This window comes from Mustelus asterias, unplaced genomic scaffold (genome assembly GCF_964213995.1).
Source record: "Mustelus asterias unplaced genomic scaffold, sMusAst1.hap1.1 HAP1_SCAFFOLD_122, whole genome shotgun sequence".
NCBI lineage: Eukaryota > Metazoa > Chordata > Chondrichthyes > Carcharhiniformes > Triakidae > Mustelus > Mustelus asterias.
The window spans coordinates 933442-956399 of record NW_027590160.1 but is presented as its reverse complement, the minus strand read 5'-3'; the positions used below and the strand labels follow the sequence as shown (position 1 = coordinate 956399).

The 22958-nt window shown below is 44.4% G+C and overlaps 2 protein-coding genes across 2 annotated transcripts in view; one reads left to right on the top strand and one right to left on the bottom strand.

The window, feature by feature from the left end:
• The window catches only part of LOC144484656 (uncharacterized), a 41471-nt gene that overhangs the window by 2845 nt on the left and 15668 nt on the right, over nt 1-22958 (bottom strand). The window lies entirely within an intron of this gene.
• LOC144484671 (uncharacterized) overlaps nt 1-22958 on the top strand; it is a 55485-nt gene that overhangs the window by 23664 nt on the left and 8863 nt on the right. Inside the window, exons 3-5 of the mRNA XM_078203134.1 lie at nt 683-933; nt 5117-5577; nt 10826-11967. Coding sequence (XP_078059260.1) covers nt 683-933; nt 5117-5577; nt 10826-11967 — 1854 coding nt within the window. The remainder of the gene's footprint in view (nt 1-682; nt 934-5116; nt 5578-10825; nt 11968-22958) is intronic.

Here is a 22958-nt window from a genome sequence, read left to right as displayed (position 1 = left end):
AAACTGCAGGTGAACAATCTGGGGTGGGGGAGATATCTGGAAAACATGATGAAACGCAGAGTCTGGAAAAATGCAGGTGAACACAAGGGGAGAGTGGCTGAAACTGTGGATGAAGAGTGGAGAGTCTGGAGACTGTTGATTTTTTATTTATTCTTGTCACGTGTGTTACTATAAAGTGAAAAGTATTGTTTCTTGCGCACTATACAGGCAAAGCATACCATACGTAGGAAAGGAGTGCAGAATGTAATGTTACAGTCATAGCTAGGGTGCGGAGAATGACCTTAATGCAAGGTAAGTCCATTCAAGAGTCAGATGGCAGTAGGGAAGAAGCTGTTTTTGAGTCAGTTGGTGCATGACCTTAGGTCCAGGGTGTGTGGGGTCCTTGATTATGCTGGCTGCTTTGCATTTAAACAACCTGCGGATGCACCAGCGAGTTCACAGTGGAGAGAAGCTGTTCACCTGCTTTGTGTGTGGGAAGGGATTCACTCACTCATGGAATCTGTTGACACACCAGCGACTTCACACTGGAGAGAGGCCATTCGCCTGCTTTGAGTGTGGGAAGGGATTCAGTCGCTTATGCAGCCTGCAGACACATCAGCGTGTTAACGCTGGGGAGAGACCATTCAACTGCTCTGAGTGTGGCAGGAGATTCATTCCGTTGTCCCATCTGCTGGCAGACCAGCGAGTTCACAGTGGAGAGAGGCCATTCACCTGCTCTGAATGTGGGAAGGGATTCATTGAATCGTTCACCCTGCAGATGCACCAGCGAGTTCACACTGGGGAGAGGCCGTTCACCTGCACTGAGTGTGGGAAGGGATTCACTCAATCATCTAACTTGCTGACACATCAACGGGTTCACACTGGGGAGAGGCCATTCATCTGCTCCTTGTGTGGAAAGGGATTCATTCAGTTATCCCATCTGCAGACACACCAGTGAGTTCACAAGTGATTACAGAGAATGGATTCTGCCATTGTTCCTGCTATTAATCACTTCTGGGACTCAGCCATGTTCATTCTGACAGGTGGCAAAGTGGGAGTGTCAGAATGTTTCTTTCTGGTGGACTGGCTGGTCTCGGAACTTTGCTTCCAATGGTTTGATACTCTTAGAGCCTTGTTGCAAAATTCTAGTTTGATATTTCATCTGAATCATAGAATGAAAGGATGTTTGGGAGGTCAAAGATATTTACTTTGCATTTCTATTTGGAACACCCCAAAGCATGCCATGTTGCCATGGAGATGGGCTGTGGTGTTTAATAGGTTCTTTTGTTTAATTCAGCTGAGTGTTCCTCATAGAAGGAAAGTTCAAAGATTTGAGGGGAAAGTTAGCTTAGGTAGATGGGAAGCTACATTAAAAGATATGATAGAAGATAGGCAATACCTAACATTTCAGGAATTAATACATGATTTATAACAAGTGTGCATTCCTTTAAAGACAAAAGTCCTGCAGGAATAGTGATTGCAACTGTGGTTATCGAGAGAAGTAAATATTCGCATTAATCAAAGGAAGAGGCTCACAAAGTGATCAGAAAAGTATTAAGCCAGAGGATTTGGATCTTTTTAGAATTTGGCACAAAGGAACTGATAAAGAAAAAGAAAACAATGAGAAAGAACTGGTAAAAAGCATAAAAACTGACTGTAAAAACATGATGCATGAAAAAGAAAGAAAAAATGTGTGTTTGTTACCACAGAATTGATAATGGCGAATGAGGAAATGGCTGAGAAAAGAAACAGTTCTGTAGAAGTTCGTATGGCCTCAAAATATTAACCGTACTCCTCTCTCCACACATGCTGCCAGACCTGCTGAATTTCTCCAGCATTTCCTGTTCTTATTTATTATTAAACAAATGTGTGTCGGTCTTCATCAAGGATGACATAGAAAGTGTGTGTGCATGCGCGCGTGTGTTCTCTCCAGTCACACTGATGTTTAAACTATTTGAAGAAGTTTCAAATGCAGACGAAATTGAGGCACCAATAATTGAGTGACTATCAGATCTTGGATGTGATGTTTGTTGGGATTTCACTCTGTAAATCCTCCCTTTTCTGATATACTTTAAAAGGCTTGACAAAAAGCATCACTATCAGTGCAGGATAGAAGTTCAAAACAGACAATTCTAGTTTCTATGGAATATTCTTTCCTCGCTCCTTCTCCCAAAGTTGTAAATCTCCATCCCACACACTCTCTCCTTTCTCATTCTGCTATTTCTAATATATATCCTCCCAATTCTCCTGAAGGTGCTAATTCATGTTGATCAACAGATCCCTGCTCACTGCTTCCTGTCCAGGACACACACACCGTCTTCATGCCAGCTGCTCACATGTATATATATTTATTGGACTAAATGTCAGTGTAATTTCCAGATACAGGGTTATGAGGAAGACCACTCCTCAGGCAGTGAGCGATCTCGACCTGGCACTGGCTGCCAATGAGGGTGGTGGAAGCAGAGATAATTAATTATTTCAAAACAAGATTGGATGGAACTTGAAGGAAATAAATTTGCAGGGCTACGGAGATACATAGTGGGAATGGGATTAACTGGATTGTCCTATAATGAGTTAGCATGGATTCCAGTTGACTAATTGACTCATCTGCCATCATGGATCTAATGCTGGAAATATAGAATATAGCTATAGTTCCAAAGTACCAGACCAGAAATAAGAACAAATGACAGAAATATTATACTAATGTACCAAAGGATAACACTAGATGTATCCCTGTTGGTATGATCTTTGTGGAGACCAATTACCTTAAAGCAAATAAATTCCCAGAGAAACTCAATGGAATAAACCGAAGGACAACATTTCACATTTTAAAAACTTTTTCTGTAACAATCTAATTAAAATTATCAAACGGGCAACATAGTGGCACAGTGTTTAGCACTGCTGCCTCACAGCACCAGGGACCCGGGTACAAATTTGGCCTTGTGTAGAGTTTGCACATTCTCCCTGTGTCTGTGTGGGTTTCCTCAGGGTGTTCTGGTTTCCTCCCACACTCCAAAGATCTGAGGGTTAGGTGGATTGGCCATGCTAAATTGCCCTTAGTATCAGGAGGATTAGCAGGGTAGTACGTGGAGTTGAAGGATTAGGGCCTGGGTGGGATTGATGTCAGTGCAGGCTCGATGGGCCAAATGACCTCCTGTACTTTAGGGATTCTTTGAACATTGCTGAATCATGCAATGACATTCAAATTGTATTTGAATGCGCATGATAACTTTGTCATTAAATAGCTCAAACAATAAAAACAGATTCCACAAAATCACAAACATTTCCCCCTCAGTATATTTGGCTCTAATTCCAGTTACAGAGTCCCACAACTCTCTGTATTTCCCAGGGGGAGAAAGAAAGTGTTTTCCTCACAGATGTTGGCCAGAGGGGGAAGTTTTCCTTTTTCTCTCAAAGACATCCTTTAGCTCTCAGTTTGACACATTTATTTGTCTGGTTAATAGGATGGCCTCCTATCTAATGTTCACAATTATAACGTTTTCCCAAGAGATGGATGACGTTTAAAGGAACAGTAAATCAACTGAGGACAGAGATAGTATGGTCATATGGCACACACAAAATCATTTATGATTCTCTGAAGTTCATTATAATTATTTCTTGTCTTGAAATATATAGCAGCGTTGCTGTTTTATATTTCCAGCCACAGAGTCACTGTGGCACAAAATGAATCTATTTGGCAACTCAAGTCAATACCAACCCTCTGTACAGAAAGTCAGTCAATTCCATACCCCCTCGATATCCCCATTTCCCTGAAAGTTTATTTCCTTCAAGTGTTCATCAAATTTCATTTTGAAATCACTGATCATCTCTTGTTGCACCACTCTCATCAGCAGCAAGTTCCAGGGCCTAAACAAAGTTCTTCCTCACTGATCCCTATCTCGCCAATCACATAACAGAGAGCTGTATATTACACACATTTATTATCCATTAAATATGCAAATGTATAAATATATACGGGCCATTTAGAACATTATATCTGTACCCGACTCTTCAAATGAGCATTTTGACTGAGTGCCATTCTCCTGTGTTTTTTCTCTCTGGGAAATACAGAGAGTTGTAGTAAATTAAATTAGTGCCATGAATTCTAAGGGAGGAATTGCTGGTGATTTTGTGGAGACTGGTTTTATTGAAGTAAAAAGTATCCCATCTATTCAAATGCTATTTGTCTGTCAATGCCTGATTCATTTATGTTGCTTTTATTTTGACTTTTACAATGAAACATTTTAAAAAGTGAAACCTCACTCATTTTATCCTTGGAATTGTCTGGAAATGTGTTTATTTTAGAGTTATCAGTTGGCTTGGGACGCCACAAGAAGAGATATATCCAGTGTTGTTTTATAGTACGTATTAGGTCTAATATTTATATTTCAGTAAAATAATGTATTTATTATTTCCATTCTTGTAATCTGGTACTGCAGCGATGTTATACATTTCCAGTCATAGACTCCACACTTCAGAAGGAACTTGAGTCCATGTCAACTTTCTGCAAAGCGATCACTCAGCCCCATTCCCCTCTATATCTCCATTAATGCAGCATGTTCATTTCCTTTGTGTGCCGATCCAATCTCATTTTGAAACCATTTGTCTCCTGTTCCACCATCCTCATAGACATTGAGTTCCATCGAAACATAGAAAATAGGATCAGGAGTAGGCCATTTGGCCCTTCAAGCCTGCTCTTCTATTCATTATGATAATAGCCCAAACCCCCATATCCTTCGATCGCTTTTGCCTTTTAACTTTATGTCTCTTTCCATAGATAAAATAATGTTTGCCAGTTGCATGAGAAGAAAATGAGTTTTTTTCTGTTCTAAATCAATTTCACAGCATTTTAGGAGAGGGGGATTTGCAGTTGGTAAACAGAAATCAAATGTGATCTCAGACCTGATTGAGTCGACCAATTTATTGTAACCTGAATATCATTGTATTTTGAATATAGAAGGAAAAAGCACCATTCACAGTGGAGAGAAACTGTACACGTGTTCTGTGTGTGTGGACAAGACTTCACCCAATCATCTGGCCTTTCGGAACATAATTGCAATCGCAACAGGGAGATGGCTTGGAAATGTGAGGATTGTGGGAAGGGATTTGATTACCCATCCCACCTGGAAACTCATCGACGCATTCACACAGGGGAGAGACCGTTCACCTGCTCTCAATGTGGGAAGGGATTCACTACCTCATCCCATCTGCTGAAACACCAGCGAATTCACACAGGGGAGAGACCGTTCACATGTTCTGTGTGTAGGAAGGAATTCAATCAGTCATCCAACCTAGCGATACACGAGCGAATTCATACTGAGGAAAGGCCATTCATCTGCTCTCAGTGTGGGAAGGGATTCACTCAGTCATCCACGCTGCTAAATCATCAACGAGTTCACACTGGGGAGAGGCCATTCACCTGCTCCCAGTGTGGGAAGGGATTCACTACCTCAGCCATGCTGCTGAAACACCAGCGAATTCATACTGGGGAGAGGCCATTCACCTGCTCTGTGTGTGGAAAGGGATTTATTACCTCATGCACACTGCTAAATCACCAGCGAACTCACACTGGGGAGAGGCCATTCACTTGCTCCCAGTGTGGGAAGGGATACATTACTTCATCCAGGCTGCGAAAACACCAGCAAATTCACAAGTAACTATTGTGATTGGATTTTGCAGTTAATCATATTCAGGACTGAACCATGTTCATTTGGGTCTGTTTCTGCTGAATTGAAAAATAACTCCAGCTCTGTTATAGGTGTTAATATAATTGGCTTAGAAGGAGGATTTGGGGTCAGGATACTCACACAGAATATCAGATCAGGATTGGATGGAGCTGCACAATTTATCGTAACCTTAACAGCAGAGAATTTTGAACATGGAAGGAAACAGCACCATTCACATCCACAGTCACATTAGGGAGAAACCGTGTAAATGTGGAGACTGTGAGGAGAAATTCAGTTCCCCGTCAGAGGATTCTGAGTGTCCTGGTTCATGAGTCACAAAAGGCTAGTAGAAGGGTACAGCAAGTAATTGGGAAAGTTAACATAATGTTATTGTTCATTGTGAGGGGAATTGAATACAAAACAGAGCTTATGCTTCTGCTTTACAGAACACTGGCGATTTGGAATATGATTAAAGTATTTGTCTCCTTATTTAAAGAAGAATGTAAATGTGTTAGAAGCAGTTCAGAGAAGGTCTACTAGACTATACCAGAAATGGGAGGTTGTCTTATGAGGAAAGACTGAGTAGCCTGAGCTTGTATCTGCTGGAGCTTAAAAGAGTAAGAGGCAATTTGATTGAAATCTTTTTCAGTTCCTGAGGTATTTTGACAGGATCGATTTAAAGAGGATGATTTCTCATGTGAGCGAATCTAATACTTATTATTGAATACATTATTGAAAAATAAAATGTTGCTCAGTTGACACAAAGATGAGAAATAAATGTTTTCTCTTAGAGGGCAGCGAGTCTCTGGGTCTTCCTCAAAAAGCATTGGAAGCAGTGTCTTTGAATATTTTGAAGGCAGAGCTGGATAGATTCTTGATTAACAGGGGGTAAAAGGAATGTGGATTTGAGGTTACAATCAGATCAACCAGGGTCTTATTGAGTGGTGGAGCAGGCTAGAGGGGCCGAGTGGCCTTCTCCTGCTCCTAATTTGTATGTTCATATTTGTGTGGAAAGTTATCACAGTATTGCTGTTAATAAACAAAGCATAGTTATAAATGTTAAGTTATACATTGTTATGTAAAATAAATTCAGTTTGTGTTCGACATGAAGAGTGTTGAGCTTTTTTAATATCTCAAACACAATTTGGATCCTTTGAAGGTCTCTTTCCTCTGTCTCCTCCATCTTCACCTCCAGTGTGAGGAGCTCATGGAGCTTCTTTGTCATTAAGATTTAGACAGTTTTTTTTTTTTAACTGGTCGGTGCAACATCGTGGGCCGAAGGGCCTGTTCTGCGCTGTAATGTTCTATGTTCTATGTTCTATGTTCTAATGTAATCAGCTGCCTCTACTGCTTCCCTCCCTTCCCCTAGCCCACCGAGCCAAACTCTTTCTAATGACCCCCCTTTGCTGTAGCCCTGAATTTGATCCTTTGTTTCAATTCTCTCCTATCTCTCCTTGTATCCTCTCAGAGTATATCTTTCCAGCAATCCCACCTCCTCCCTCGACCTTATTCCCACTAAACTGCTCCTCACCCAACTTCCCTATTTTCACTGATATCGTTCATGGTTCTCTCCCTTCAGGTATTCCTATGTCCTTCAGTTCTGCCATCATCACCAGCACCCTCCCCCAATGAAACCAACCCTTAACTCCCAATATCCTTGTAAACTCCCGCCCCAATCTCTAATCATCTTTTCCCCTGTAACGTCCTTGTCACCTCCCAAATCCTGTAACTCCATGTTTCAACCCTCCAATCGGATTTCTGTCTCTGCGCCAGTGCAGACACAGCTCTCTCTCACTGTCCTGCTCATTCTGTCTGCAATCAGCCCAATTCACCGATGCCTGTAAACAACTCCCTCAGTTATTTTACTTTAAACAAGACTTTTAACCACTGGATAAGACGTTCTCCCCATGTCTGCGTGGGTTTCCTCCAGATGCTCTGATTTCCTCACACTCCAAAGATGTGTGGGTTAGGTTGATTGGCTATTCTAAATTGACCTTTAGTGTCAGAGGGATTAGCAGGGTAAATGGGTTATGGGGTTAGGCCTGGGTGGGATTGTTGTTGGTGCAGGTTCCCTGGGCCGAATGGCCTCCTTCAGCACTGTAGGGATTCTATGACAGGAATCTTAGATAATCAATTGAAGGAAGCTTATTTAAAAGAAAAATACTTGTCAATATAGAATGGAAAAATATACTTAAGAAAACAGACTTTTATAATTTATGTTGGTTGATCAGGCTGAAGATGTGTAATTCCTCGTTTCCATTTTTAACAACAGTCCTGATGAGATTCTTGTTTTGTTGACTTCCAGAAACATAGAAAATAGAAGCAGGAGTAGGTCATTTGGCCCTTCAATCCTGTTCTGCAATTCAATATGATCATGACTGATCCCTTATCTCAACACCATTCTCCACTGATCCCCCCAAACTCCTTGAGGCTTTTAGAGTCTGAATATATCTCAGAAGGTAAACAGATATATTTTTAATGTTTTGGCCTCCACAGCCTTCTGTGCTGGCGAATTCCACAAGTTCACCACTCTCTGCATGAAGAAATTTCTCCTCCTCTCACTCCTAAACTTCCCCATATCATATTTCATATATTATAATCATATTTGATTTCAGGCATTATCAAGATCTTTGTTTTAGATGGTCTTTTATTTCCTAAAGATAACACAAATTTTCTCTGACTTTTTTTCCGAAATTAACCCAAATTCAAGTAGAAATATTATTGTGAAAAAGAAATCGTTTTTGACACTGAGGAACCACCTGGCTGTTAGTTGTTAGTTTCTTTTTGTTCTGACAATGTGATTATTCCCTTAAACTTTCCCTTTGGATGTTCAAATCAGCCATTCATATCAATTTATTTTGTCAATTTCAATTTGAGGAATAATCTCTTAAGATAAAAGCAAATTACTGTGGCTGCTGGAATCTGAAACAAAAACAGAAAATGCTGGGATCTCAGCAGGTCTGACAGCATCTGTGGAGAGAGAATAGAGCCAACATTTTGAGTCTAGATGACCCTCCATCAGAGCTCAATAATTACACTCAGCCTTATTGACTTTAAATGGTGATTTACATCAGAGACATAAACGTTTGCAATCAGTTTTGAGGTAACTTCCAACAGCTGAACAATGCAGTCATGTGGGATCAGGATATTGAATTCGATGATCAGCCCATTGAATTCGATGATTAGCCATGATTATAATGAATGGTGGAGCAGGTTTGAAGGGCCAAATGGCCTACTCCTGCTTCTCGCTTCTATGACAGCGCATTCCACATCCGGAATTCGGCAGCATTCCGACTTCTGGGTCGCCATCACTGCGTGCCTGATAATACATTCATTGTCACCAATTAGCAGCAAGGGCGGGTTGTAGACCTTCATTTTGCTCAATGAGTGTTGGAGAGTGGGATGTCTAGTGTTGTAGACTGCAGGCAGTGACCCAGAACAAGGTCACGGCCAGCACTTTAAAAGGCTCCCTGCATGGGACAGTGTCAGCTGACTCATCAGATGATCATTCGAGTGGATTAACTCGACAGAGAAAAGATGTGGGCATTTTCCAGTCTGTCCAGTTAAGTGCATTAAATTGTTAATCTCTGCAAACCATGCCAGTTTTCAGAGGCAGTAATTTTAAAAATCAGCAATATCTTTTGGCACTGAGGAGTTGGACATTGGTTACATATTTCCAAATGTCTGTGCCATTGGAGCAGGGGGAGAGGGGAACCAGAAGGGCCAAACCAGCCTTGAGGCTGCCCTTGGTGTCCTCCTGCATGAGGCTGCCTTGGTGTCCTCCTGCATGAGGTTCATCATTGACATGGCCAGCTCATGTCAACCGCTGGCAAGACGGGGAAGCCCAGCCACTCACACAGATACAGAGAGAATGTACAAACTCCCCACAGACAGTCACCCAAGGCCGGAATTGAACCTGGGTCCCTGGCGCTGTGAGGCAGCAGTGCTAACCACTGTGCCACTGTCCAAATCTTTACAGCTGTATTTAACAAGCTCTTTTGCGAAAGGGGCGTCACAATCAAATCCAGTTATAACCCACAGGTACCAAACCCAAACCCAAACCCACGAATTTTCACCCCAGTCCCAGGAGTTTGGAGACGGCTGAATAATGGCAGCCGCATACCCACAATCCACGGCGCTGGGGAAACCGCTCTATTCGCCACGCAAGCAGGCGACCCCGAATGCGCATGTCCAGGGGAGAGGGAAGGTGCGCATGTACGGAGGAGGTCCCACCCACCATTATGTCGCGTGAGACATTCACCAATGAGAATAGTTGGAGGACCGGAAGCCCTCTGGTCCTCCAGCCAATCAGAATGCTGTCTTTGTGACAATGCAGATTGAGCTTCATGCAGACAGAAACGTCCTCCTGTCTCCGACATCTGTGAGTAAAACACTTTCTTTTCAACCCCCTTTCCATTTCTTTTCTCATTCTGGGGGAAATTGGGGACTTGCAGCAACTGAAGGGAAAGGAAGTGAATCCAGGGAGGCTGCAGACTCTGGAAAGGTTGCCCCAAGTCTTTCTCTTTTAAAGACATTAACATTCTTTAGCTCCCTCAGCTTAATACATTTATTTGTCTGGCTAAAAGGATGGTCTATATTCGTAATGGTCACAATTAAAGGGGTGGATCCCCAGGAGATAGCTGATATTAAGGAGACAGTAAATTAATACAGGACAGGGATATGTCGAGTGTTGTTCTATGATGTGTATTAGATGCAGGGTAAGAATGGCGGGAGAAAGTAAAGAATTTTCTATAAAAACTAGAATTGTCTTTTCTGAATTTCTAAGTTGCACTGACAGTGATGAATTTTGGAACTCATTTTACAGAATATCAGAATTGGACTTCTCAAAACAAATACTCGTGGTGATCTGCCAGATTAACTTGATAAATCGGGACCTGAACAACATCAGCCTTTGGAATCTATAAAGAGAAATATTTCTCTGTTCTGTCTGCTTCAAGAGATTTCAACCATAAGTGTGATTGGAAAACGTGGAGACACAGACATGAGTGGGTGTTCCTGTGCACTGACTGTGGAATAAAGCTTCAACCAGTTACACAGCTTGAAAAGACATCACTAGTCACTATTCAGGTTTTTTATGTATGGACAAGGCTTCAACTGACTGTCAAACTGGGAGAGACACATGGACACCTACACCATGGAGAAACCATGGAAATGTGGAGACTGTGGTAAAGGATTCAATTTCCCATATCAGCTGGAAACTCATCGACGCAGTCACACTGGGGAGAGGCCGTTCACTTGCTTGGAGTGTGGGAAGGGATTCGCTCATTCATCCTCCCTGCAGACACACAAACGAGTTCACACAGGGGAGAGGCGATTCACCTGCCCTGAGTGTGGGAAAGGATTCACAAGTTCATCCCACCTGCAGACACACAAGCGAGTTCACACTGGGGAGAGGCCATTCACCTGCTCCGATTGTGGAAAGGGATTCAGTGATTCATCCAACCTGTTGATGCACCAGCGAGTTCACACCAGGGAGAGGCGGTTCACCTGCTCGGAGTGCGGGAAGGAATTCACTCAGTTATCCCACCTCCAGTCACACGAGCGCATTCACACCGGGGAGAGACCATTCAGCTGCTCTGAGTGTGGGAAGGCATTCAGTGATTCATCCAACCTGTTGAGGCACCAGCGAGTTCACACTGGGGAGAGGCCGTTCGCCTGCTCCGAGTGTGGGAAGGGATTTACTGATTCATCCAACCTGCTGATGCACCAGAGGGTTCATACCAGAGAGAGACCATTCCCCTGCTCAATGTGTGGGATGAGATTCAGTGATTCATTCAGTCTGCTGATGCACCAACGAGTTCACACTGGAGAGAAACCATTCACCTGCTCTACCTGTGGGAAGGGATTTAGTCGCTCATCCCATCTGTTGATGCACCAGCGAATTCACACTGGGGAGAGGCCATTCACCTGCCCCGAATGTGGGAGGGGATTCACTGATTCATCGCATCTGTTGATACACCAGCGAGTTCACACTGGGGAGAGACCGTTCACCTGCCCCGATTGTGGGAAGGGATTCCCAGATGCATCCAATCTGCAGAAACACCGACGAGTGCACACTGGGGAGAGACCATTCACTTGCTCTGATTGTGGGAAAGCATTTACTCAGTCATCCCACCTGCAGACACACCAGCGAGTTCACACTGGAGAGAGACCATTCACCTGCTCTCAGTGTGGGAAGGGATTCAGTAATTCATCCAACCTGTGGGCACACCAACGGGTTCACACTGGGAAGAAACAGTTTACCTGCTCTGTGTGCGGGAAGGTATTCACTCAGTCATCACAGCTGCTGAGACATCAGCAAGTTCACAAATGATGACAGGGGTTGGATTCTGCTGTTATTGCTGCTGTTCATCATGTCCAGGACTGAATCATTTTGGTGAAGTTTCTTTCTGTTGGACTGGCTGGTCTCTCGATGTTGATTCCAGTGGGTTGATGCACTTTGAGCCTGGGAGAGCACATTTCTACTGAAATGACCCACAAAAGCTGATGAAGGACATTTATTTTATCTTGGATAGTAAATAGTGCTTTTAATAGCACTCCAGGTAGATCTAAAATACATTTGTCTCTGTTCCATTGAGTCGACAGCACAGGGCCAGGCCAGTCGGCTCAATCAGTCTGTGTCACTATTTATACTCCACATAAGTTTCCACCCACCCCTCTTCATCTCCCCCCATCAGCATATCCTTCTATTCCTTTCTCCCTCATGTATGTATCTCGCTTCCCCTTCAATGTATTCACGCTGTTCACCTCAACCACTCGCTGTGACAGTGAGTTCCACATTCTCACCACTCGCTGTGATAGTGAGTTCCACAGTCTCACCACTCGCTGTGATGGTGAGTTCCACATTCTCACCACTCGCTGTGATGGTGAGTTCCACATTCTCACCACTCGCTGTGATGGTGAGTTCCACAGTCTCACCACTCGCTGTGATGGTGAGTTCCACATTCTCACCACTCGCTGTGATGGTGAGTTCCACAGTCTCACCACTCGCTGTGATGGTGAGTTCTACAGTCTCACCACTCGCTGTGGTCATGAGTTCCACAGTCTCACCACTCGCTGTGATAGTGAGTTCCACAGTCTCACCACTCGCTGTGATAGTGAGTTCCACATTCTCACCACTCGCTGTGGTCATGAGTTCTACAGTCTCACCACTCGCTGTGGTCATGAGTTCCACAGTCTCACCACTCGCTGTGATAGTGAGTTCCACATTCTCACCACTCGCTGTGATAGTGAGTTCCACAGTCTCACCACTCGCTGTGATAGTGAGTTCCACAGTCTCACTACTCGCTGTGATAGTGAGTTCCACAGTCTCACTACTCGCTGTGATAGTGAGTTCCACAGTCTCACCACTCGCTGTGATAGTGAGTTCCACAGTCTCACCACTCACTGTGATAGTGAGTTCCACAGTCTCACCACTCGCTGTGGTCATGAGTTCTACAGTCTCATCACTCGCTGTGATAGTGAGTTCCACATTCTCACCACTCGCTGTGATGGTGAGTTCCACATTCTCACCACTCGCTGTGGTCATGAGTTCCACAGTCTCACCACTCGCTGTGATAGTGAGTTCCACAGTCTCACCACTCACTGTGATAGTGAGTTCCACATTCTCACCACTCGCTGTGATAGTGAGTTCCACAGTCTCACCACTCGCTGTGATGGTGAGTTCCACATTCTCATCACTCGCTGTGACAGTGAGTTCCACATTCTCACCACTCGCTGTGGTCATGAGTTCTACAGTCTCACCACTCGCTGTGATAGTGAGTTCCACATTCTCACCACTCGCTGTGGTCATGAGTTCTACAGTCTCACCACTCGCTGTGATAGTGAGTTCCACATTCTCACCACTCGCTGTGATGGTGAGTTCCACATTCTCACCACTCGCTGTGGTCATGAGTTCTACAGTCTCACCACTCGCTGTGATAGTGAGTTCCACATTCTCACCACTCGCTGTGATGGTGAGTTCCACATTCTCACCACTCGCTGTGATGGTGAGTTCCACATTCCCACCACTCGCTGTGATGGTGAGTTCCACATTCTCACCACTCGCTGTGGTCATGAGTTCTACAGTCTCACCACTCGCTGTGATAGTGAGTTCCACAGTCTCACCACTCGCTGTGATAGTGAGTTCCACAGTCTCACCACTCGCTGTGATAGTGAGTTCCACAGTCTCACCACTCACTGTGATAGTGAGTTCCACAGTCTCACTACTCGCTGTGATAGTGAGTTCCACAGTCTCACCACTCGCTGTGATAGTGAGTTCCACAGTCTCACCACTCGCTGTGATAGTGAGTTCCACAGTCTCACCACTCACTGTGATAGTGAGTTCCACAGTCTCACCACTCGCTGTGGTCATGAGTTCTACAGTCTCACCACTCGCTGTGATAGTGAGTTCCACATTCTCACCACTCGCTGTGATGGTGAGTTCCACATTCTCACCACTCGCTGTGGTCATGAGTTCTACAGTCTCACCACTCGCTGTGATAGTGAGTTCCACATTCTCACCACTCGCTGTGATAGTGAGTTCCACATTCTCACCACTCGCTGTGATAGTGAGTTCCACAGTCTCACCACTCGCTGTGATGGTGAGTTCCACATTCTCATCACTCGCTGTGACAGTGAGTTCCACATTCTCACCACTCGCTGTGATGGTGAGTTCCACATTCTCACCACTCGCTGTGATGGTGAGTTCCACATTCTCACCACTCGCTGTGATGGTGAGTTCCACATTCTCACCACTCGCTGTGGTCATGAGTTCTACAGTTTCACCATTCGCTGTGATAGTGAGTTCCACAGTCTCACCACTCGCTGTGATAGTGAGTTCCACAGTCTCACCACTCGCTGTGATAGTGAGTTCCACAGTCTCACCACTCGCTGTGATAGTGAGTTCCACAGTCTCACTACTCGCTGTGATAGTGAGTTCCACAGTCTCACCACTCGCTGTGATAGTGAGTTCCACAGTCTCACCACTCGCTGGGTAAAGAGGTTTCTCATTAAATCCCCGTTGGATTATTGAACCCCTTCATAATCTTAAAGACTTCCATCAGATCACTTCTTCGTCTTCTCTTTGGAGAAAACCACCCCAGCATTCAAAATGTGTCAAATTTAGACTCAACCTTTAACAATGATTTTGATGCAGGGACTGAGTGTAATTATCCAACATTGTGGGGAAACAAAAAAAAATTGCATTTCTATAGCACCTCTCACAACCACAGGGTGTCAGATGAACATGTGAATCAGGAGCCTGTTCTGCCATTCAACATAATCATGGCTGATCTAATTGAAACCTCAACTCCATATTCCCACCTCCCCCTGATAACCTTTCACCACCTTGTTTCTCTATCTATCTTTGCCATTGTCCTGAAACATTATACAGTGAATGAAGTTCTGTGAATTGTAGTGACTGTTGTAATGGAGGAAATTGCAGGCCTGAGTCATCAAATTTAGTTTTAAAATTCAATCACTTTCATACCATATTCATTGCTATAAGTAACAAGGTCAAGGAAACCATTTTAAAATCGAACATGTGGCTTCTAACAGTCTGTTCACCTTCTGTCACTGGCTTTATTAGCTACAAATTGATTTTATATGTAACATATGGTTATTCAGTAATGAACCTTGAATAAGCTATCATCAGTGACTCAGTGTAATAGACAATTATATAAAGGGTAGATCTTTATTTTAAAATATCAACACTGAATAACCTGAAATGTTTCCAGAAACTGCAGAGCCGGCAGAAGTTGTTTAAAGAAAGAAATTATTTTATAATTTTGATAAGCTACAGGATATCATATTCTTCCAAAGTCCAGCTGAAGAATAAGGTTAATTGTTCAGTCTGGTCAGGATTAGTAAGGAAGAAAGCTGTTGTCTTTCGACAAACTGTCTTTTTGAACCAGTCTATCTTGTAGGAACCAAGTTTATTAACTAAAGATTACTGTATTAATTAGCTCGCAGTCAGTAACAAATAACTGGAGAAGTAGTGAGATTTAATTGAGTTACAGTTAATAAATCGATAAAGAATGTCATTTTTTTGTTTATCTATTAGTGTCACAAGTCGGCTTATAGTAAAAGGCTGAGTTTTATTTGCTGTAAAAACATATCATCTGAATTGCTGTGTATGTGAAGAATGTGCAATGATGATAAATGTACTGGTAAGAGAGACCTTCAAGCTCTGATTTGTCTCAGAATTTGAAATTGTCTGAATACCTGATTGTATAGAATCAGATAAAGGGTTAGTATGAAACTGTGCAATTGTTTTCCTGTCTAAGATAATGAGAGAAGGTGGTGTCAGTAATTGGGGATCCGGTTAAATTAATCTGGTAACCAAATTGACCAAGTGTCACGTCACAATCAGCCCAACTCTGATGTCAGGTAATGGTCACTTTGGGGATAAAAGTAGAGATTCCCAACATCTTCCCTGCCAGCCAAGTACTGAATATTCACAGGGTCGAGTTCCAGGTAAATTATTGTCAAAGAAGGAACCAGACTTCTGAGGTTGAAATCCACAAGAATTCCTGTCAAAGAAGGAGCCAGAGAGGGTTAACCTTCGACAGACTGATCACCCACATCAAGCTGTAAAAGCCAATGTTTGAAGTAAACATTTCTTGTCGAATAAACTTATTTTTAAAATTTACCCACCGTAGATTCCTGCTGTTGCCTTAATTGGTTAAAATATTCTTCGATCCAAGGTGAATTTGTTAAATGGCAAGTTGGGGGGTGGCTGAAATCAATTAAAATTCAGATATCAAGATCAGGGAACACAAATCTGAAATTAAAAACTTGCATTTAGCATCGTTCAGGACCACAGGATGTCCCAATGCACTTTCCAACCAATGAAGCAGCTTTGAAGTGTGGTCATTGTTGTAATGCAGGAAATGTGGCAGCTAATGTGTACACAGCAAGATCCCAAAAGCAGCAACATGATCACGAGCAGATGATCTGTAGTGATGTTGATTGATAAATATTGGTCAGGACTCTGGGGATAGCCCCCCCCTGCTCTTCTTCAAAATCATATCCATGGTAACATCTATGTCCTTGAAGGGGCAGATGGGGTACTTGGGTTGGCATCTCATCCTAAAGGCAGCAGCTCTAATAATGCAGCACTCCCTCAGTGCTGGCACTTTGAATGTTGGCCTCAGGTCAATGGACTGGGATTGGAAAGAACAATCTTCAGATTCGGAGTGAAGATTTGATTTATTATCATCACATGTATTAGTATACAGTGAAAAATATTGTTTCTTGCACGCGATACAAAGCATGCCATACATAGAGAAGGAAAGGAGAGAGTGCAGAATGTAGTGCTACAGTCACAGCTAGAATGTAGAGAAAGATCAACTTAATACGAGGTAGGTCCATTCAAAAGTCTGATGGCAGCAGGGAAGTCAGTTGGTATGTGTCCTCAGACTTTTGTATCTTTTTCCCAACGGAAGAAGGTGGAAGGGAGAATGTCTGGGCTGTGTAGGGTCCGTGATTATGCTGGCTGTTTTTCCAAAGCAGCTGGAAGTGTAGACAGAGGCAATGGATGGGAGGCTGGTTTGTGTGATGGACTGGGTACGTTCACCACCCTTTGCAGTTTCTTGTGGAAGCGTGTGGATCCACTGCGCTGTGGCTGATACAATAGACAATAGACAGGTTCACAAGGATGTTGCCGGGACTTGAGAAACTGAGTTACAGAGAGAGATTGATTCAGTTGGGACTTTATTCCCTGGAGCGTAGAAGATTGAGGGGAGATTTGATAGAGGTGTATAAGATTTTGATGGGTATAGATAGAGTGAAGGCAAGCAGGATTTTTCCGCTGAGGCTCGGGGAGAAAAAAACCAGAGGGCATGGGTTAAGGGTGAAAGGAGAAAAGTTTAAAGGGAATATTAGGGGGGGCTTCTTCACGCAGAGAGCGGTGGGAGTGTGGAATGAGCTGCCGGATAAAGTGGTAAATGCAGGGTCACTTTTAACATTTAAGAAAAACTTGGAACGGGTTCATGGATGAGAGGGGTGTGGAGGGATATGGTCCAAGTGCAGATCAGTGGGACTAGGCAAAAAATGGTTCGGCACAGACAAGAAGGGCCAAAAGGCCTGTTTCTGAGCTGTAATTTTCTATGGTTCTATGGTTCTAATTCAAAGTTGGAAAGGGAAAGTTATTCTTCGCCTCCAGTGCCTCAATGTCAAAATAACAACCTCATACAAAAACAGGTATTGAATGCACAAATGTTGAAGAGTTTGTTTGGAGCCACAAGTTTCAAGTTCCCATTTCAGCCTGGGGCACCTTTCTCTCTCTGTTGCTCATGTTAGTGACAGCCAGGTGACGGAGTTGAGAGCTGAATTTCGCTGAGAATAACAGGGCCTGAGCTTCAATTGGGAAGCTGCCCTGGGCGTTGCACTGATAGAGAGACAGGAAGGTGCTGGAGGACTGACTGGGAAATGGGCCTCCAGCCAATTGGGGCAGGAGACGGGGCGATTGGGGCAGATGGTGATGGAACCCCTGGGGTTCAGTCCATGTGCCCAAAGTGTGGAGTCACAGTAACAGGGTGCAGAGGAGCTGAAGAGAAACCATTTGGGCCCAGAGTATTGTGAACATCCTTTTATTCTATAGAATTGGGATTCGGGGTGTCCATTAGCCCTTTATTCTCTTTCCCCAAACTCTGAAATGTTTGCCAGTGATAACCCTTATTGGTGACAGTGGTTAGATTTTATTCAGTATCAATAAGAGCTGACACAGTCTAATGTCTGAGCAGTCGTATCAAAGTGCAGCAGCATTACCATTACACTCTGGGTCGAAGCAGCATCTCCATGGAAATGCTCCCTGGTTGCCTGCCACAGTCCAAAGATGTACAGGTTAGGCAGATTGACCAATGCTAAATTGCCCCATAGATGTCCCAAGATGTTATGGTTCGGGGAATTAGTGGGGTAAATGCGTGGGGTAATGGGGCTAGCGTGGGAGGGGTGTGTCTGGGGAAGATGCTCTGACAGAGAGTCGGTGCAGACTCGATGGGCCAAATGGCCTCCTTCCGCACTGTAGGGATTCTATGATTACCATAATTACCACAATCAGTTCCAGACAGGAAACTTAAACCTGCTGTTTCACTCTCACTCAGGAACAGATCCCAGTTTTACACCAATCTCTGATTTGACGGCATGTTTCCAGCATTCACTGTTGTTCTTCCTGACTCTAAACACAGTTGTAAAGGAGCCTCTGTTCCGTGCCGAGGAGCTCTGAACCATGGAAGAGCAGCTGGGACACATTTCTTACACACCTCAGGTTTAATCCACACATTTAGTCCTCAATGTGATCAACAGCAGCAATACAGAGAACTCCAACCTCTGCACTCACTTGTGAATTTGCTGGTGTGTCAGCAGGTTAGAAGATTGAGTGAATCCCTTCCCACACATGGAGCAGGTGAATGGTCTCTCCACAGTGTGAGTGCGCTGGTGTTTCAATAGATGAGATGAATAAGTAAATCTCTTCCCACACTCAGAGCAGGCGAATGGCCGCTCTCCGCTGTGAACTCGCCGGTGTGTCAGCAGTGCGGCTGATCGAGTGAATCCCTTCCCACACTCAGAGCAGGTGAACGGCCTCTCTCCAGTGTGAGTGCGTCGATGTCTCAGCAGATTATCACTGTTTTTAAAGCTCTCCTCACAGTCAGGACATTTGAAAGTTCTTGCATCAGAGTGAGTGCGCTGGTGTCTCAGCAGGTTGGATGAATTAATGAACCCCTTCCCACACATGGAGCAGGTGAACGGCCTCTCCCCAGTGTGAGTGCGCTGATGTACAGTGAATTCAGATGATTTCCTGAACCCAGTCCCGCAGTGAAAGCACCTGAATGGCCTCTGGTCAGTGTGAACACGTTGATGGGACATCAGGTCCCCAGAACTTTTATAGCCCTTCCCGCAGTCTGGGCATTTAAAAGGTCTCAGGTCAGTGTGAACTCGCTGGTGTTGCAGCAGGTTGGATGACTCTCTGAATCCCTTCCCACACATGGAGCAGGTGAATGGCCTCTCCCCAGTGTGAGTGCGCTGATGGATTTCCAGCTGGGATGGCCAGTCAAGTGGATAGAGCTGTGAAGAAGGCCTATAGTGTGTTAGCTTTTATTAACAGGGGGTTGGAGTTTAAGAGCCGTGGGGTTATGCTGCAACTGTACAGGACCTCGGTGAGACCACATTTGGAATATTGTGTGCAGTTCTGGTCACCTCACTATAAGAAGGATGTGGAAGCGCTGGAAAGAGTGCAGAGGAGATTTACCAGGATGCTGCCTGGTTTGGAGGGTAGGTCATATGAGGAAAGGTTGAGGGAGCTAGGGCTGTTCTCTCTGGAGCGGAGGAGGCTGAGGGGAGACTTAATAGAGGTGTATAAAATGATGAAGGGGATAGATAGAGTGAACGTTCAAAGACTATTTCCTCGGGTGGATGGAGCTATTACAAGGGGGCATAACTATAGGGTTCGTGGTGGGAGATACAGGACGGATATCAGAGGTAGGTTCTTCATGCAGAGAGTGGTTGGGGTGTGGAATGGACTGCCTGCAGTGATAGTGGAGTCAGACACTTTAGAAACATTTAAGCGGTTATTGGATAGGCACATGGAGCACACCAGGATGATAGGGAGTGGGACAGCTTGATCTTGGTTCCAGATAAAGCTCGGCACAACATCGTGGGCCGAAGGGCCTGTTCTGTGCTGTACTGTTCTATGTTCCTCACATTTCCATGGTTTCTCCATGGTGCCAGTATCCTTGTGTCTCTCCAGGTTGATGATCAGTTGACTACACACACTGCACATGTACGGTTCCTCCCTGCTGTGAATGGTGTGATGTTTTTTCAGGCTGTGTAACTGGTTCAAGCTCTTTTCACAGTCAGTTCACTGGAACGCTGTCACTCGGGTGTGTGTGTCTCGCTGCTTTTCCAGTCACACTGATGTTTGAAATCTTTTCCCACAGACAGAACAAACAAACATTTCTCCTTCCACATTGATATTCAGGTCCTGATGAATCGAATGACTGTCAGATCTCAATGTGATGTTTGATTTAAGTTTCCCACCTGTCAATCCTCCCATCCTAATCCCCTGTAAAAGGAGTTTACAGAAGTTATCAGTGTAAATACAGGATAGAAATTCAGAACAGACAATTCTAGTTTGGATGGAACATTCTTTCCTTTCTTATTCCCTCCAATCATATGGTCCAAACGAACTGAAAGACAAAAATCAACAACCAAGCATCAACAAAACCAAAGGGAACCTTCCGAACTGAACCAGAAAGTTCTGACCAGTGTGACTGATCCTTTTATGTGACTCGGGCACTAGGACCCAGTTAAAAACAGAAATCCTGAATCCCGTCCACTCTCTGTTGTGTGACAATGGGCGTCACCAAGACGTCAGCGCATGCGCTCTGCCCTCCGCTGAACTAAGATGGCGGCTGGTAACCGGGGTCTTCGCCCCAGGAGGACAAACCGGAGCTGCAAACGCGGAACCTGCAGGTCCGTATTCGCGGTTTGAGGCTTTCAGCAGGTATTTAGAAACCCTCCCCGTTCACCCGCCGACTCCATCGGCCCTGCGCGTTTCCACACCTTCACCGGCTGCGGATCAGACAAAAGGATCCTCTCTCCCCTTCGCCATCACTGACATCGCGCATGCTCCCGACCATGTTCGGTACTGCGCCTGCGCACTGTTCCCCTATGGTGTGGATAGGGGATAAAGAACAAAGAACAGCACAGCACAAGAACAGGCCCTTCAGCCCACAAGCCTGCGCCCATCACGTTGTCCTATCTAAACCAACCGCTTATATCCCTCTATACACCGTCTGTTCATGTTTCTATCCAGATAAGTTTTAAATGTTGCTAATGTATCTGCCTCGACCACCTCACTTGGCAGTGCATTCCAGGCCCCACCACCCACTGTGTAAAAAAAACGTCCCCCCCCGTGTCTCCACTGAACTTTTCCCCCCCTTACTTTGAATTGTGCCCCCTTGTGATTGTCATTTCTGTCCAGGAAGAAAGCTTCCAACTGTTACCTTACCTACGCCCCTCATAATTTTATAAACTTCTATCAGGTTGCCCCATGGCCTCCATCTTTCCAGTTTATTCAATCTTTCCTCATAGCTAATACCCTCCATACCATGCAACATCCTGGTAAACATTTTCTGTACTCCCTCCAAAGCCACCACGTCCTTCTGGTAGAATGCCGACCAGAATTGGACACAGTATTCCAAATGTGACCTAACCAATATTTTATATGACTGTAACATAATTTGCCAACTTTTATACTCAACATTCACCACCGTGGGGGATGTTGGTTAAAATCACCACCTTTGAAAGTCCCAAATAGTTAAGTCACTGTTTTTGCTTTGATGTGAACATTAAGGTGGCACGGTGGTTAGCACTGCTGCCTCACAGCGCCAGGGACACCGGATTCGATTCCCAGCCTTGTGGAGTCTGTGTGGAGTTTGCACGTTCTCTTCGTATCTGCGTGAGTTCCCTCTGGGTGCTCTGGTTTCCTCCCACAGTCCGAAAGACGTGCTGGTTAGGTACATTGGCCATGCTGAATTCTCCCTCAGTGAACCCGAACAGGCGCCGGAGTGTGGCGACTATGGGGTTTTCACAGTAACTTCATTGCAATGTGAATGTAAGCCTACTTATGATGCTAATAAATAAATAGACTGTGTCCTTTCACTAACAAGACCAGCAGCAAACATTCCCCATCCTCGGGTACCTGTGGGCAAGATGATGTTTGACCTTCTTGAACCGTTGCAGTCCATGTGGTGAAGGTGCTCCCACAATGCATTAGGTAAGAGTTACAGGTTATTCACCCAGTGATGATGAAGGAACAATGATACATGTCAATAATAACAATCTGTATTTATGTCTTCCATGTAATAGACTTTCCCAGGGCATTTCAAAGAAGTGTTTTTCACACTAAATGCCTTTGCAGGTCAGTGAGCTCGGGGGTGATGATGAACAAGACTTGATGTGAGTAAGCACATGGCCAGCAGAGATTTGGATGACTTCAAGACTTCAGGGAGATTGAATGTAGGAGGCCGGGAATGCATTCGGATAGTTAAGTCTGGAGTTATTGAAGGAATGGACGAGAGTTCCAGCTGCAGACGAACAGAATCAAGTGTAGGTTAGAGGGATTAGCGGGTAAAATATGTAGGGATATGGTGATAGGGCCTGGGTGGGATTGTGGTCGGTGCAGACTCGATGAGCCGAATGGCCTCTTTCTGCACTGTAGGATTTCTATGTTTCTAAGGACAGAGTAAGAGTTTTAACAACACCAGGTTAAAGTCCAACAGGTTTATTTGGTAGCAAATACCATTAGCT